This window comes from Acanthochromis polyacanthus, chromosome 13 (genome assembly GCF_021347895.1).
Source record: "Acanthochromis polyacanthus isolate Apoly-LR-REF ecotype Palm Island chromosome 13, KAUST_Apoly_ChrSc, whole genome shotgun sequence".
Taxonomy (NCBI): domain Eukaryota; kingdom Metazoa; phylum Chordata; class Actinopteri; family Pomacentridae; genus Acanthochromis; species Acanthochromis polyacanthus.
This window is the reverse complement of record NC_067125.1, coordinates 18,064,870-18,081,294: the sequence shown is the minus strand read 5'-3', so window position 1 is coordinate 18,081,294 and position 16,425 is coordinate 18,064,870. Positions and strand designations below refer to the sequence as shown.

At 41.7% G+C, this 16,425-nt stretch overlaps 1 protein-coding gene across 1 annotated transcript; it reads left to right on the top strand.

Annotated features, from left to right (window-relative positions):
• The first annotated feature begins 315 nt into the window (after positions 1-315).
• Positions 316-15,100, top strand: ypel2b (yippee-like 2b). The gene is made up of 5 exons (XM_022207650.2): positions 316-519; positions 7,649-7,880; positions 8,715-8,758; positions 9,114-9,222; positions 12,367-15,100. The coding sequence occupies exons 2-5, from the start codon at positions 7,764-7,766 to the stop codon at positions 12,454-12,456; spliced, it is 360 nt and encodes a 119-aa protein (XP_022063342.1). The 5' UTR covers positions 316-519; positions 7,649-7,763; the 3' UTR covers positions 12,457-15,100.
• Positions 15,101-16,425: the final 1,325 nt, after the last annotated feature.

The following is a 16,425-nucleotide window of genomic DNA, read 5'->3' as shown; positions in this document are numbered from 1 at the left end:
TTCATAATACTTATACGTATTGCAAAGTAAACTATCGCAATAAATGTAATGTTGAACAGCGATACAATCGTACTGAACATGCGCGGCGCGGTGTTCTAGTTTTATCTAGAAATATATTTAACAGTTTTAATATCAGACGTTCAGAATCAACTAGCTCAAACGTCTAAAAGAAACAAAAGGAAAACAGGCACTGGTGATAAACTCGTTCAACAGAAAGAGCCGTTTAAAGCGGGTAACCGTTTAATGCGAACACAGGAGTGTGTGGGAGTGAGTCCTCTCGCTCCGGCTGGTCGTATCACTACTCTCTGGCTCTCTGCCGTTTCTAAACTCTGCTGAGCATCGTTGCGCGTCAAAACATTGCGTCTCTGCAGGACTTGCCAGGGCCAGAGAGGAGAGGAGAGGAAATTTGCCTGGGGAGGAATACGAAAGAGGGTTTAAGGATTGGCACTGCCACAAGGAAAACGAGGAGGTGCGACATTTTCTAGGCTACGTGGAGATCCGTTTTTCTTCCTTTCAAAGGTAAAAGAAAAGAGATTTTCCTCTGCGTAACGTTGCACTCTGCTGCATTTGTTCTGCACTGTTTTGATAGCGATGAGGCTTCATCAAGCACCGATGTAGGCGATACTTTACAATCGTGGCAACTTTTAGCTGAGACTGTAGCTACGCATGCTGGACTGCTGTATAAAAGGCAACTTTATCATTTTAAGGTGCCTTAGATGACAATGATGCAACGATATTTTAATATCTCCCCTGGTGTTTGTGATGCTGAAGTCCTCTCCTGCAGTGGGGCTACAGTACGTGGTGGTTATTATTAGGACACATGCTGTTTGTGGTGGCAGCCCTGCGCCATCCTCCCTGTGCGTCAGTGGTGATCAATGCGGGTTATCGTGTAAATAGATCACGTGATCACACACACCTGTCAAAGCCATTGCGGATGTTAAAGCATTTCGAAAGACTGTGCGTGTGCGCATGTGTGTTGTGCGCTTTCAGCGTTTGCTGAGCCGAGGCATCCCCGCCATCTGTGCTCCGTGTGGTGGCTGAAGTTCTGCCCCAGATAAAGTGCGCCACTGCCTGTGACCTCTTTCATACAAATAATCACACACTCACTGGAAACCTTAAGCCTGCGCGTTTTTGTACTTGCACTGATCACTGATGGGCTGCCCTCAGGTGATGGGACACACTGCTGTCACTCCACCAGCCTGTAGCTTAGAGGCTGTGACAGGCAAAACATGCAGGTGGAAAATGCTGCATTTTACCCCCCCCCCCCCCCCCCCCAAACAATAATCAGCCACATAAAGTCCACGTGAGTGCACAGACAGCTGAGAAACCAAGTCACAACCTTTCCACTCTTTGCGATCTATTTTCATTGCAGAGTGTGCACGCAGATAGTTATTGATCATGTGGAGGGGACGGGGTCAATACCCAGGGATCGAAGATGGGGGTCAGAGAGTTACAGGCCCTGGAAGGTGATCCTTCACAGACGGGACTTGTATCCGCAAACAAAAGTTGTGCACATTGTCTTGCACCTACAGTTCCACAGATATATTGTCACAGTTTATAGCTACACACTATAATTCTTTAAAAATGATGTGTACAGTTGAATAAGGAGAACAGCACATCCTTTTTAGTGTCAAAAACAGCTGAAAACAAACCCGACAAAGCTGCTTTTCTCTTCCAAGAGAGCAAAACAAAAGGAGACAGAAGAAGAAGTGCAGGCAGCAGTAACCAGACACACACACCCGAGAAGCAGCAACATCACTTCATCAGTGAGATTTGATATGAGGGGGGAGTTTTTTCCTCCTCGAGTCAGTGATGTCATGCTGCTGTATGCTGTCGGCCTTCTTGTAACACTGAATGAGATGAAAGTACACAAAGTACAGAGGCCGTGTCGGTGCAGCTCGTGGGCAGTGTAGGACGTACAACTCATCCAGCGCTGCAGGGACACACACAGCTTCTGCTAATTTTCTCCCTCTCTGTACATTTAACTCCCTCCCTGTCCCCGTCTGACTCTCATTTTTCACCTCACATCTCTTCTTCCCCTCTGTCTTTCTCCTGCCCTCGATCATTGTCAGAAGCAGCATCAGCAGCGGCAGCATCAGTGTGTTACATAACAAAGGTTTTTTGTACAAGGGCCCTTTTGGTTGGTGAGACTCGTGGCACGTAGCCTTTTGTGATGACACCCAGAAATGACCAGAATGGACAGCTCGGTGACCTCAAACGACCCGCTGCAGGACCCATGAATAGACAGAGTGACAGCAGGAAAAATAAATATACAAACAGGCAAAATGGACGACTCTGAGGTTGTGCAGGCAGTCTTGGTTCCTGTCTTGTCAGCTTTGATATCGTTTTGTGTGGTTGGATCCTCTCTGGATCTCTGTGATCAGCTCGTGTAGTCATCTGATCATTGATGCCATTTGGGGTTTTTTGTCAAAAGACGATTTTATTTTTTTAGTGCAAAACAGACAGACTCTTTGCGTCAGAGTTTTTGAAGTGTGTCCTCATCCTTCTTCACACAAACAATGTTTCTTTGGAAAAGGATTTTCAATCATGTCCACCCACCAAAATGAGTGTTGTCCTGTTTTTGGAAACCAGTGAAAACAGTTTGAAAATGTCACACAGCGTCATATTAAAGCCTCGAACAGGACAGGAAAGTTTAATCTGTTCAATGTGGTTCTGATGCTTGGTAAATACTTCATGTACTTTGTGTTTGGTGTACTTCTATTCTTTACATTTACTTATTTCCTCATCATAATTGAGTCATTTGGAAATGTGTATTGCCCGGCCAATGTATTGGTAATTTCATATTATCGGCTTATAGTAGCTTGTCATAGATATGTTGTCTGATACAAATTTGTCTCCACACAGCTGGATGCAGCTCTGTCTCCAGACTTTACAAAACTCTGAGCACTGTCTGCAGCACATGTAGCAGAGTACACAGCTGAGGAGACGGTGGTGTGGAGTCAAATGGTGTCTTCACAGTAGCACGCTAACTAGTCTGAGCATTATTTTAACTTCCCAATATACACATAAATCTACCAATGTATCAATATCAGATTTTTTTACTTGCTGAAAATCAGTATCAGAATCAGCCCAAAAAGTCCAGCAACAGTCAGGTTTTAGTTTGTCGTTTAATCGTCTTCTTATGCAGTGACGTGTCAGTGCCAGTAAAGTGGATTTTATGTCTGTTAAATCAAAGCCACGACATCTCGTAGTTTTATTATCAGTTCATCTGCCAATTACTTTTTCAATTATTTGTTCTGTAAAATGTCTTTCGGGGTAAATTCCTATCATAAGTTCTCAGAGCCCAGTTTGAGTATTAACCCTCCTGTTGTCTTCACTTATGGGCACCCAAAAAATACAGTTTCTTTGTCTGAAAAAAAATCCAAAAATTCAGCAAAAAAATCCACAAATGTCTAAAAAATTTGCAAAATCTTCAGGAAGAAAATTTCAACAATTCCTTAAAAGTTTCCTTAAATGTTTTATTTTTAAAAAATCCCCCAAATTTGGCAAGAAAAATCTTTTAATTATTTTCAAAAAATGAGTAAAAATCTGCCCAAAAAATCCTAAAAATATCTAAAGTGATTACATATATATCGGTAAAATTTCTATATTTTATTTACATTGATTTTTTGTGAATGTCCTTAAGAAACATTTTTAACATTTCCTTTTTTCCACCAAAAAAATGTTCAAAGATTTCCCAAAAATGTTGAAAATGTGGACATCAGAAGTTTCACTGTGAAAATCTATATTTTTTTCCCACATTTTCAAACTTTGAAAAGGGTCAATTTTCACTCGCAAGACAACACGAGGATTAAATGTCTGGACTTGTCCGAGCATCAGAACAAAACCCAAACATTTCCATTAGCAGAGAAAACTCAAGTATATTTGTTGTTGATAATTTTCACTTGACCCAGCAGGTGTTGCAGCTCCGCAGACAACTTCCTCTTTAACCCACACTGACCGCACCACACTGTATCTTTAATCACATGAGTAAAATGGATTATCTGAACACTCTAACATGTGCTAAGGCTGTAGTGAACCCATTCTCCTTCACAGAGTGATGACAGATAATACTCGAAGAGAACGCCCCATGAATGACCCAGGAGAAGATGCGTAGCATGTGTGGCACTATAATCCTGCACTGCTGCTGAATATCAGCTCACAAGGGCACATCAGTGTCACGATGCAGGTCAACATGCTGACAGTGAACTGTACCAGCATCCCACAGAGTTTTACCCTGCGGCTCCTGGTTTGATGTGTCTGGATTCAGCTGTGATTTACAGCATTTTGTATATCTATTCTGTTTATGTTTTCATACATTTATGTGGCAGTAACTTGTAGCAAACGCTGCTGTGGAGGCTTAAAAGAAGAAGCTTAAGTTTAATGGAATTAAATTAGAAGCTTAAGGTTGAAGCTCCTAGATTATGCAGTCTGTCTTTGACTAAATATTTATCTGTAATCGTGCACATTTTCTTGATTAATTGATAAATAGTTTGGCCTGTAACATTTTCTCAATGCCTGAGGTGACTTCTTCAATTATCTTGTTGTCTAAAAGACCAATATATTCAATTTACTATTACACAATACTTGAAAAAGCTGCAAATATTCATGTTTCATTGTGTCTAATTAGATGGATAAATTGTCCATGTGCCAGTGTGTCCACTCTGTATGGAAGGACTCGATACTTTGTGCAATATGCTCTGTAAAGTTTGTCCTGAAATGACTGAGAGGATGAAACATGCTCTGGGTTAAACGTCAGTCTGTGTGTGTGTGTGTATGTCAGAGGTCAGCTCTGACAACTGTACTGAGTGTGTCTTTGTGCCCCGATCCCACGCCGCTGGCAGGGAGTCAGAGGAGAGGAAACAAGGGCACCTCTCACTGCCATATTTATTTATATCCCCGGGTCCTTCCCATCAGCCCCTGAGCCTTTATCAGCCTCTGTCCGACACTAAAAACAATCATACTGCAGAGCAGTAAAGTAAAGAGGCCCCTCTGTGTCTCACCTCTCGCTTGTTTGTCCTGAACTCACAAAGGCCTCCTGCTCCCAATCAGCATTTTATTAGTTTTTCCAGATGGTTCGGTAAAGACAGACAGATAGGAGACGAGACGACATATTGTGAAGGAGACAAACTCATAAAAACCAAGTCAGTCGAGTTATAAAACAATGTTACAGTCAAAGAGTTGACTATAAAATGGTTGGTTTTATTTAGTTAGAAAGGTCTTGTTTCTTTTATATTTAACAAAGACTAGTGGTTCACACAGGAAGGAAGATGATAGAAGATGCATATACTGTTATTATTGTTATTATTGAGGCTCCACAGCTGCTTTATGAAAACTAGCACAGGGGAGTAAAACAAGATTACATTTGTGATTGATAAGTTCTTCTTAGCTTGCAGAGCCTCAGTGCCGAAATCACAATTAAAGTTGCATTAAGCAATAAAACCCACAAACATTATTACTGCACCAGAGAGAACAGCCTCGGAGCATTTAGTTTCTCCTGTGTACAGTTAGACAAAATACACTCCTCTGCTCCTGGCCCCCAGCCCTCGGGACGGGTTCCCAGGCCAGCTCACTAATCTTCTCAGTCACCAGGGCACACCAGCAGAAGTATTTTAAGGACTCGATCCATTTGGATATCACAGAGCGAGCATAGCACGATCCTCACAGTTGTGCTGGCCTAAGCAGATTATCTCTGCAGCCTTAAACACAGAGAGTGAGCGAGCACTGCTGCCTGTGTGGACTGAAAAAAAACATTCAGCTGGAGTCAGGCCAGCGTGGTTGGACTGCAGGTTAATGCTGACAAGAAGTAGTGAAACGATGGCTGTTTTTATCAATGATTTTCTGACAGCACGTAATATATATATATATATATTGATAAAATGTTTGGTCTATAAAATTTCAGAAAACAGTCACAAAGGCTCTCATAGACTAACATAATGTCTTCAAACATCTGACCACCAGTCCAAAAAGAGAAAAGACAGAAAACTGGATGCTTTATGAGGCTGTGTTTGTTGCAGTGCTGAAAATTATCTTTCAAAATAAGGACATATCTAAGTGACCCCAAACTTTTGAACAGTAGTGTACATATGTGTATATATATATATATATATATATATATATATGGACAATGATTAAAATTTTTAATCGCTGTGACTAATTGCGATTTATCGCATTGTTAGTGTAATATGTATTCCACTCTTTTTAAAGTACTGCTATATTAACAAGAATGCAGTAGCATTTGATCTGTGAACACTTTAAACAAATAAAATGCTTTTTAACAACAGTCTTCCCTTTACACAGTAGCAATAAACATTTTTCTTGTAAATCTCAACTAAAACGTTAGTGTAATCAAATCGAACCAAACCAAAGCTATTTGCCACAGCAAAGGCATTAATGCTTTATCTGGTTTGTTATAGAAAAACAAGTCACTCTCAGAGTCCAGAGCCATGATCATAGCATTATAACATGAACCTTCACAGCAACAGCACATAAACATTTATACATCTGTATTCTTTTTTTTCTGAACAGGTACCAGCACTAACATTTTCCTTTTATCAGGGAGCAGCAGAAACATTCTATGCGTGAGGGACTGTTGTCCCTGTCTATAGGTCGCCCACTAGTGATGCAGGTTGAGGCTCATACCTGCCGTCATTCGCTGCAATCCTAAGAATGTTTCTCAGACCGACATCTTCTACAAAACTAATCAGAATGCAATCTATAGCTAACTACTTTGCTGTGACATTTGTTAACATCCAACCAGTCTGCCAAAGCCTCTATGAGACGTGATGACACCCATCCCAAGTAGTGCATAACATCCAGCCCTCCTGGATCAGTGAGCAACGGACTTTCACAATAGTTAACAATTGAAAAAAAACTGTGTTAGTACGTGATAAAATAATTGTCTGCGTTGGTTATTTAATGCATTAACATGTGCCCAACCCTAATATATAAATCAGAATATGTAGACTTTTCTATTTCAATAAAGTGTCTTGAGACTGATTAATCGACTGCCAGAATAGTTTTGGATTAATTTAATAGTTGATAATTAGTATCTAAATTGTTGCAACTCTGTTTATTAATCACATACACTAAACAAATCAGATTTTTGACCTAAAATTTGCCCAATCAGAACAGTCAAGGATTCAGCGGGTCAGTTGGGTTCATCCTCTGAATACATGAATGTCAGGATAAAATTTCAGGGTAATTTCATTTTTTTAACTGGTATTAGGGAAAAAACTGTGAATTACATCATAATTTTCACAAACTGTTGTCTTAACCAGCTAGAACTCTTTTCTTCTTGTAGGTGTTTCTTCCCTGTGCAGTGAAAGCCTGTACCGTCTTTGAATCTTATCTCCAAAAGTACTTTCTTCAGCTTTTTTAGCTTGAAACTGAATCGTGGGATTTTATGATTCACCTGGGACATACATCCTCATTAATAATGCATCGTGTCTCATCACTTCACAGCTTTTTGAGGTTTTACGAGTTGCACAGATGCACGCCGGCTGTAGGATCCACACAGCCCACGGAGCAGACCGTAATCCCATCAGCAATTACGCACCTGTGGCTCCGATGGCGACAACACTTTGAAGGAAGCAGCTGTTACACAGCCACTTAGCTCTTATGGCTCTTTTATCCTCCCCGTGCTCAGGTGTTCGCCTCCCGACCCACCGCCCACCACGGCCCTCACCTGTGTGTTGCGGTGCTTCCCCTGTGAGCCGACCTGGGCTGGCAGTCCCTTCTTGCACCGCCCGCCAACTCCGCCCATGGTCAGGATGACGCGCTCCAAGACTTTCCAGGCGTACCTGCCGAGCTGTCACCGAACCTACAGCTGCATCCACTGCCGAGCTCACTTGGCCAACCACGACGAGCTCATCTCCAAGGTAACCGGCAGCAACATTAGCACTACAGTGACTTGACTCATCTTACCGATAGTGGTTGCCCCTGAAAACCACTAGGCCAGTGCTCGCAATCAGGCAGCTAATTATTACAGACTGATGAAAAGAGGTGGGGGTGGGGGTGGGGGGGGCAAAGGGTTTTGCTTCACTTTTTGGGTTATCCCGTAATATTTTGCTCAGTTATCATCTCATTTAACTTATAGCACAGTTACAAATACAGTAACTAGCTGGATTATCACCAGTTAAAAGGGACAAACACTGAATTTTAGAACAGAGGTAGAACAGATGAGGAATTACAAGATTAAACAGCAGCCTGAACACCTGTATGCATCCGTCAGTCGCCGCCACATTACTGCCTGTGGATGGATTATGTTATAAGCTGGTTAGTGAATTGGATTAAGAATGCACATCACTTTTTCCACGTGCGATTATGAAAACGCTCTCACCTGTTTACAAAGGCGTTATGCTGGTTGTAACACAGCAGCGCTGAATAAATCTGTTTAATGTGTCTCTTAAGTGGGAGCTTTGGTACAAATAAAGGCCTGCAAGACAATAATTACATTGCTTGTGATAAAGGTGCTTGTTCGTTAAACCATGATATTATCAGCAGATATTTGTTGACAGGTTTTAAAATAGGCACTTCTATGGACGGCCCTATGTGGCCGTTTTTGAAAGGAAACTAAACCAGTGCTCGTCTTTGAATGAAGCACTATGGCAGCATAATAGCATGCTTATATAATTTTATGGCATCATTACTGTGTATAAATGGGTGCTTTCCTGCACCAGCTTTCTCATTTTTGTTTCATCTTGTCTTGGCAGTCGTTCCAGGGCAGCCAGGGCAGAGCCTACCTGTTCAACTCAGTGTAAGTATCGCTGTAAAAAAGTCCAGACTCTCGTATTACATTTCAACCCACGTGTCCTGCATGCTGGAATTAGACAGGAGACAAGTGATCCACGATGCTCAGGTTAATAATACATGCAGTTCCGCACAGTACATGTGCTGTTTTTGAAGCCTCTGTGTAGCTTTGTCATTGCCAGCTGTACTGAGAGTGAAAATTAGATTGTTTGAATATTTGCTGTGCAGCCTGGTGCCCTATCAGCATTTCCCGTGTGAGTGGGCGTGAGACGGCACACAATATACAGTACAACTTTCACTTTGCCAGATTTTTTTTGAAACTTTTCACTCCCTGTCTCTGCCTCCTTCCTCTTTCCTCTCAGGGTGAACGTTGGGTGTGGCCCTGCAGAGGAGAGGGTTCTGCTGACAGGCCTGCATGCTGTGGCAGACATCTACTGTGAGAACTGCAAGACGACCCTGGGCTGGAAATACGTAAGTGTCCTTGGCTGATTTGATGCACAGTACCACAAACTGCATCCAAGTTTAGAATGCGATAAATCGGGAGGCTGTTATTATAAGATACCCTAGTTTCATTTAAACCCTAATTATGTTTAGACTCCTCTCACAGTCACTGCAGCTGTAGGCTAAATAATTATTAGGCAAACTTGTCAGGACAGATGCAAACTGGAGTCTTAACTTATCTTTTGTGATATGAAACCATCTGGTTCAGCAGTAGGGTTTCCATTACTTTTGGCACTCAGACCGAAACATTTATATATATATATATATATATATATATATCTAGAGGTGTTCACACTAGTTGTCTGTTTATACTTTACTTTAAATAGCTGATTATATCATGCTGCTATCATAATGCTTATACATTCATAAACTAACATGGTCCTTAGTCTGTTTCTGAGGTAAATGTTATTAACAGCCTCACTGTGTGGTTTTGTCTGACATTAGGAGATATAAACAGTCAAAGCCGCTGTAAAGCTCCTATATAGGGTGTCAAAATACACATGCAGTATGTATTTAGTGCAGCTGGTATTTTAGGTCTCATGTCAGAGTGAACCAAACAGGATCCACACATGGTAGCCGTCTTCATATATCAACAGAGCTGAGCATGTACAGCTGTCTCTGGTGAACCCTGTCAGCATGGAAGTGAGAGTTTACACTATAGGGCAGGTGACTGTACCCGAGAAGGGTTAAACTCACACACGTATGCTCGCACAGTATCCTTGTTGTTTGGCTTCTCAGTGGGCTCCATTGACTAGAACCCCTCACAGGTATGTGTCTGACCTTAAACCTCTTTCTGTAGCCTGTCAGCCTAAAATACCTGTTTTCCTTACACCGCCTGGTAAACACCTGGTAAACCAGCTTCAAAAGTAGCCAGTTTTCTTGGTAGTTTCTATTCCTGTCAGGACCTCACAAGGCAGGGAAAACAGAGGTCACATGCGTGCACGAGCGCACAGGCACTAGAAAGGGCTTAAATGGAGGGCAGCCGTTAATATCAGTTTGCAGCAGTGTAGATTTTCTGCAGTCGTCAAAGTTCTATTGAGAGGCTTGACCTACTGCACTTCTACACCAAGAAATCTGATAACCTGCAGCTCTGAACTGAAATAGCCAAAGACAAAACAGGGCACAGATGCTCCCAAATGAAGGACCATTTGTATCAGCCTGCTCTGTAACACGGTTCTCAGCAAGTGAGCAAGAAAACAAAGTTGTTACTGGAATGGGACAGTATGCAGAAGTTGTCATTTTGTTTGATTTTTTACGGTAGTGATTAATAACACATTCCTGTTTGGTGTTAAATACCAAATAGAGGAAAAAGTAAGAATTTAAAAGATACATCAAGCACTAGCATATCTTCAGCGATGTGCACAAACATGACCGTAAACTTTGTTTATAAATAATTTCTTGTATTCTGTTCAATTATTATACAAAAATATCTGCTTTCTGTATGAATTTATCATGGAAACAGCTTTATTTATGCAAACAAACACCAACACAAAATTTAGGCACCAATTGGCAATTCACAGTATAATAGAATATACCACTGTGAGGCTCTCAAGTGTTCTGTTCTGCTTTCAAATAATTATATTATCTCAACACACCATATTTGCTCTTTGGGCTGTACCCTCTTAAAATATGCATTTGACACTTTGTCACATCAATTATAAATGCAATTGTAATAATACACCACTGATGGAGGCATTGTTGAATCTAACAGTAAATGTATTGCAGTTCTTCAAAAGTCCTTTGCTGCTTTTTCTTTGTTTTATGTTTGTATGTTCTAGATATCTGTGCTCATGCCCACAACTGCAACACTCATCAGCCAATTTTAAGGAAGCTAATGTTTATTATATATATATATATATATATATATATATATATAAAACGCCCCTTCTGTGTAGCTAACATTCACTGATTAGTACTAAACACAAAGTACAGTTGACACGAATGAGAGTATTATTAGTTTTTCAGGTATTAAAACAAAAAGTGTTTGTCATTAGAGAAACATACTGACTTTGCCTTGATGACTGTGAAATAGCTTCAACTTTTAGTTTGTTGCTGGATTTGCTTTGATTGACTCTCTCAGTAAGCTGCTCTAATGACTACTGCAGACGTGGGTGTAGGTTTCATTAGCATGAAACGCTTCATTTCCTACATTCTGGTGAATTTCAATGCCCCATTTTGTGCGTTTTCTGTATCAATTTGTGATGGAAATGTGTTTATTCACATAAAGAAGAGCACAGAATGACAATTCGGAATATAATGGAATATATGTCTACATGGATCTAATTGCACTTTCTGAAATAGATGTGTGTAGGAGCTCTCAATTCATATGTAGAGAGTGAATAAGGCCCCAGTGCTGAGGAAAAGTAAAACCTTGACTGAGGCGGTATTGCTTCTATTAGTGATGTTACAGCACTCATTCACAAACAGAAATCCTCTGCGTCTTCCATGTTTTTGTTGGGGAAGACAAATGCATATGTTCTGTATACTGACGGGGACGTATCTTCGGGGTCCTCCGTTGAAATCAACGCTATAATTGGAAACTTTCCCAATTTTTAACAATTTGGAGCAAGAAAACAGCCATTATACTGTAATATCAGATAAAGGAGGAACTCATAAAGTGTAAAGAAAACCGTTACACATACATGTATTTCATTTAACTGAAAAACACTGTGTTGAGCTATGAGGCTTCCGTGTAGCTCAGAGTTTGGCTCAGCTTTTTTCTAAATCCCATTCATTTTGGATTACACACCTCAAAGTAGAAATGCATGTTACAGCCTGCAGAATTAGAGCTGTTTATCCTGCTGTGAGGCTCAAACCTGTGGCCTTTCGGGTTTTGGCAGATATCTTAGCGGCGAGAGATACATTCCTGTCAGGGTAAGGTATGACGATTCAGTCTGGTCAGTTTTGGTTCTGCAGGCTGCTCTGCAGTGTTTAGTGACTGATGGTTATATAACCAGCTTCCATAGAGCCAGGAGCAGAGACAGGCCAGGATTGAGTCAAGGATTTTTACAGCTCAAAGGACTGTCCTATGCAGAGTTTTTTTTTGTGCTACTTGTGTTTTATTTTTCTGCCCATCATTTGTATTAAATGCTGCTTCTCTCTCTCTCCCTCCAGGAACATGCTTTTGAGAGCAGTCAGAAGTATAAAGAGGGCAAGTTCATCATCGAGCTGGCCCACATGATCAAGGACAACGGCTGGGACTGAGGGGCGAGCAGCCAGGAGACAACCGCAGTGGAGGAGGGAAAAGGGAGGGACTGGGTGAAGGGACTGGGTGAAGGGACTGGGTGGAGGGACTGGGTGGAGGGATGGGAGGGCGGGAGGGGGGAGTTGTGTGTGGTGGGTGAGTGTGTGACTTTGGTTTGGCTGATTTACCATTAACCTCTGTAACTTACTGCCCATCCCTCCCTACTACACCTCTTGATGTACACACAAAAACACACACACCCACATCAAGGTCCCAGACATCCCAGTTTGACAGAGAGGCAGACCAGGCAGGCTTGTACGCAGCTAGCAGGACTAGGTGACTGGCCAGCAGCAGTCGAGGGTGTCTTGTTTTCGTGTTGTTTTTTTTTTTTTTTAACTTAAAAGATGATTCGATTGCTGTCCAATAGGTGGCAACACTCCTGCTTGGAGACATCCTCATTGGGTGAGGTATTAAACCTCGTCTAAACCAGTTGTTAACAGGTTATTCAGTGGAAACCTGTCTAAACATGGACCAGGTGGCCCGGCCAGGCAGGGTTCATTGGCCTTGGTTGGAGAGCTGACGGGCATTCACTCTGCCCCCAGCGTGAATGAGATGACCTAAGATGATTACAGCAAATCCAGCTGATTGGGGCCATGCCAGCTGGGCTAGTGATGAGGCCTGGCGCTGAGGCTTGGCACGGAGGCCCAGGCGCATGGGCGGGGATTGCCACCCACCAGGCCGCTCACTCAAAATGGTGAGGAGGGGACAATCCTGATCCAGTTATGTAGTGGCTCTGATGGACTCTGGCTGGGATCCGCTCCATGTCTTGCCAGTGATGCAGCTCAGGACGGGCAGGGTGGGCCCGGGAGTGAAAGAGATACAGATGGACGGCCACCAGCTTGTCCTAAAACCCTCACAGGAATTTACCCCTCACAGCAGCAAAGCAGCTCCCCTGGGTTTAAATCATCCTTCGATACACCAAGTGGTGTAAAATGATCTGCTGATCCTCACTGTGTCTGTCTGGTGTCGGCGGATGCGTTGCTGCATCCACCTTTGTTACTTGGCCAGATAGAATTACAAAATATAAGCAAGTCTCAGGTCATCAGTTTTGGCTGGGATTCCCAAAGGTTGGCGAGCACCGTGAGCATCTTTCTGCTGTTGTGGGGCGACAAGCAAAGGTGACAAGGCTCTGCAGGGTTTGTTAGGAGAGCAGCTAGTGATCAGCCAGACAGAAACAGTCCATGCTATCATGCTAATAGAAGTTTGTTTTGAAAGTGGCCAATGCATGACTGGTTTCATGGGCCATGGGAAAATGAAAATAGGAAAAAGATGTTCACAAAAAGTACGTTATTACTTTTAATGAAGTGAAACATAAACGCGACAGTGTGTACCGTAGATTCATATGTAAAATCTACCACTTTAGGCTCTCTTTCAGTCTGGGATGACTGCTGTTTAACTGCTGTTACCCTGAGCTTTACTAACTGGCCCTTACAAAACCTACTGGGCAACATTATGAAGCAATGTACTAGATCGGCTGATTGATTCTTTTGTTCCTTAATGCATCAACAGATGATCTACTTAGGTTTTTCCCAGCTTACTAAATACTCCTTACAGGCCTTTGCTTTATGATCATCTTGTTAATATTTGAGAGAACATTACTGGGAAGCATTGCTCAGGTACACTGATGCTAACTTTTCTTTGCTAAGGCCAGGATCCTACTCAACGTGCAGGATGTTATTCTCTGATGGAAATGTATTGTTTTCAAATGAGAGAATCTGTTACAGCTGCATCCATCCCATGCAAATGCAACATTAATGCATGCATGATATAAAACAAGTTCTCTGACTAGTCCTGTGGTCGGTCCTCATCATGTTTTAGTGAACAGAACATTGTGTGTGTAATAGAGTTGCAACGAAACCTTGTGCTGTAATACAACATTGCATCATGTAGGTCCATTTGAGCTGTTAGATCCTTTTGCAGTCACACAAAATCATTGCGGATTAAATGTGATCCTGGTTTAGAAAAGTAAAACTTAGTTGCTCTGTTTGACACATAGTTTCCTGCAAACATTGCTCGAGAAGTTGCCCTGTACACAGCGAGCCCTGTCCAGTTACAACAAACCTGAACAGTTAACTCTCTTCAGTTACTCAGCAGCTGACTGCTCAGTTGGAGGCTACGATGTTTAAACCCAGCACAACCAAAGAACCCACCCATCGACAATAAATTGACCAAACAAAAGATTTAATTTTGCTTGGGCAACGTGTTGCAAAACAAGGGGGTGTGTGCATAGCTGAAAGCCAAGATTGTGGATAGCCTTTCTCTGTGATATATAATGCATTATGATTTTGTAAACAACAGATCTTAATATATGATATATTCTATTTACTGTATTCATCATGAGGATTACCATTCATGTCAACCTCTGTGTTACAGACTGTAAATAGTGTTAATGTATTGTGTTTTATCTATGATCCATACAATGATGAATGAATATGATTTAGGTCATGTCATGCTTTCTCTCTGGTACCCCACATTGGCTGTACGATACTACTTTTTTACTGAAAATGTTTCAATTTTAATGTCTTTTGTAAATGAGGATGCTGATGTTGACTATATATCATTGGATCTTCATCTAATAAAATGCAACTTGATATCTGTATGGAACATCGTGTTTGTCTCTTCTCACCAAAGCCCTTACAGCCGCATTATAGAGACACTCCGATGATTTAGTTCAGACTTCACCTCAGTGTTTCAGTGTTTCAGTCCAAACAGTTTTGGACTGTTTCATGAATTGATTAAATAGCTAAAAGTGACATGGCTCAGTTTGCATAAGTATTCAGATTCATCACTTAGTATTTGATTAAAGCACCTTTGGCAACAGTCAGTGCTTTGAGTCTTAATACTAGAAGTTTGGCGCACCTTTCTTTTTGAAGTTTCTCCCATTCTTCTTGTTGAAGTTGTTTAAACTCAGTCATGCACAGTTATTTCTTTTTGCCACTCCTGTGCATGCTTGGCAGTGTGTTGAAATGTAAACCATCATCCTGGGCTAAGATCCTGAGCACTCTGGTAAAAGTTTTAATTTAGGAATGCTCTACATTTTTCTGCATCCATCTTTGTCTTTATCCTGACAACCAGGTTCCCAGCTTCTGTGTTTCTGCTGCAGAATCCCAACAACATCCTGCTGCCACTACAGTGTTTGACTGTAGCACTGGTACTAATGAGGTGAAGTTCAGTGCCTGGTTTCCTTCTCACTCTTTTGGGAATTGTGGGCAAATAGTTAAGTCTCTCAGCAAACTCCCAGCAGATTACAAAGTGCCTTTTAGTTTAGAAGAGTCTACCGTCTGGCCACTCCACGATAAAGACCGGACTGGTGGCAGACTGCGTTGATTGTGGTTCTGTTTCTTCTAGCTCCACAAAGGGATTTGGTATCATTTGTAGGGACCACTGGGCTCAAAGGTTCCAGTATGACCAATTGATAGATTGACTGGTTCTACATGTCTTCCACTGGAAAGTTATGAGAGCTACCGAGTATTTGAGAAACTACAGTGCTGTAGAAATTTTCTCGTAGGCTGTCCTAGCTTTTCTCAAGATATGTACCTTGATATAAACTTGTCTAGAAGATCTAATTTTCTCGACCGCATGACTTGATTTTCAGTCTGACAAACACCAACTGTGAGACCTTATATAGACAGACTTCCTAATTATGTCCAATCTGTTCATTCAAATACATCCATCCATTATCTATACTTAATCCTCATTAGGGTCGCGAGGGGCTGGAGCCTATCCCAGCAGACTTCGGGTGAAAGCAGGAGATGCCCTTTACAGGTCGCCACTCTATCGCAGGACTATGGACAAGCATTCACACCTACAGAGAATTTAGAGTTAGAAGGAGCATGTTTTGGACTGTGGGAGGATGTTATCGTCGTTTATTATCAATTTGTCAGCGTGAAGTGTTGTGTGTAGATTTATGGGGGGAAAAATCTTTAAAA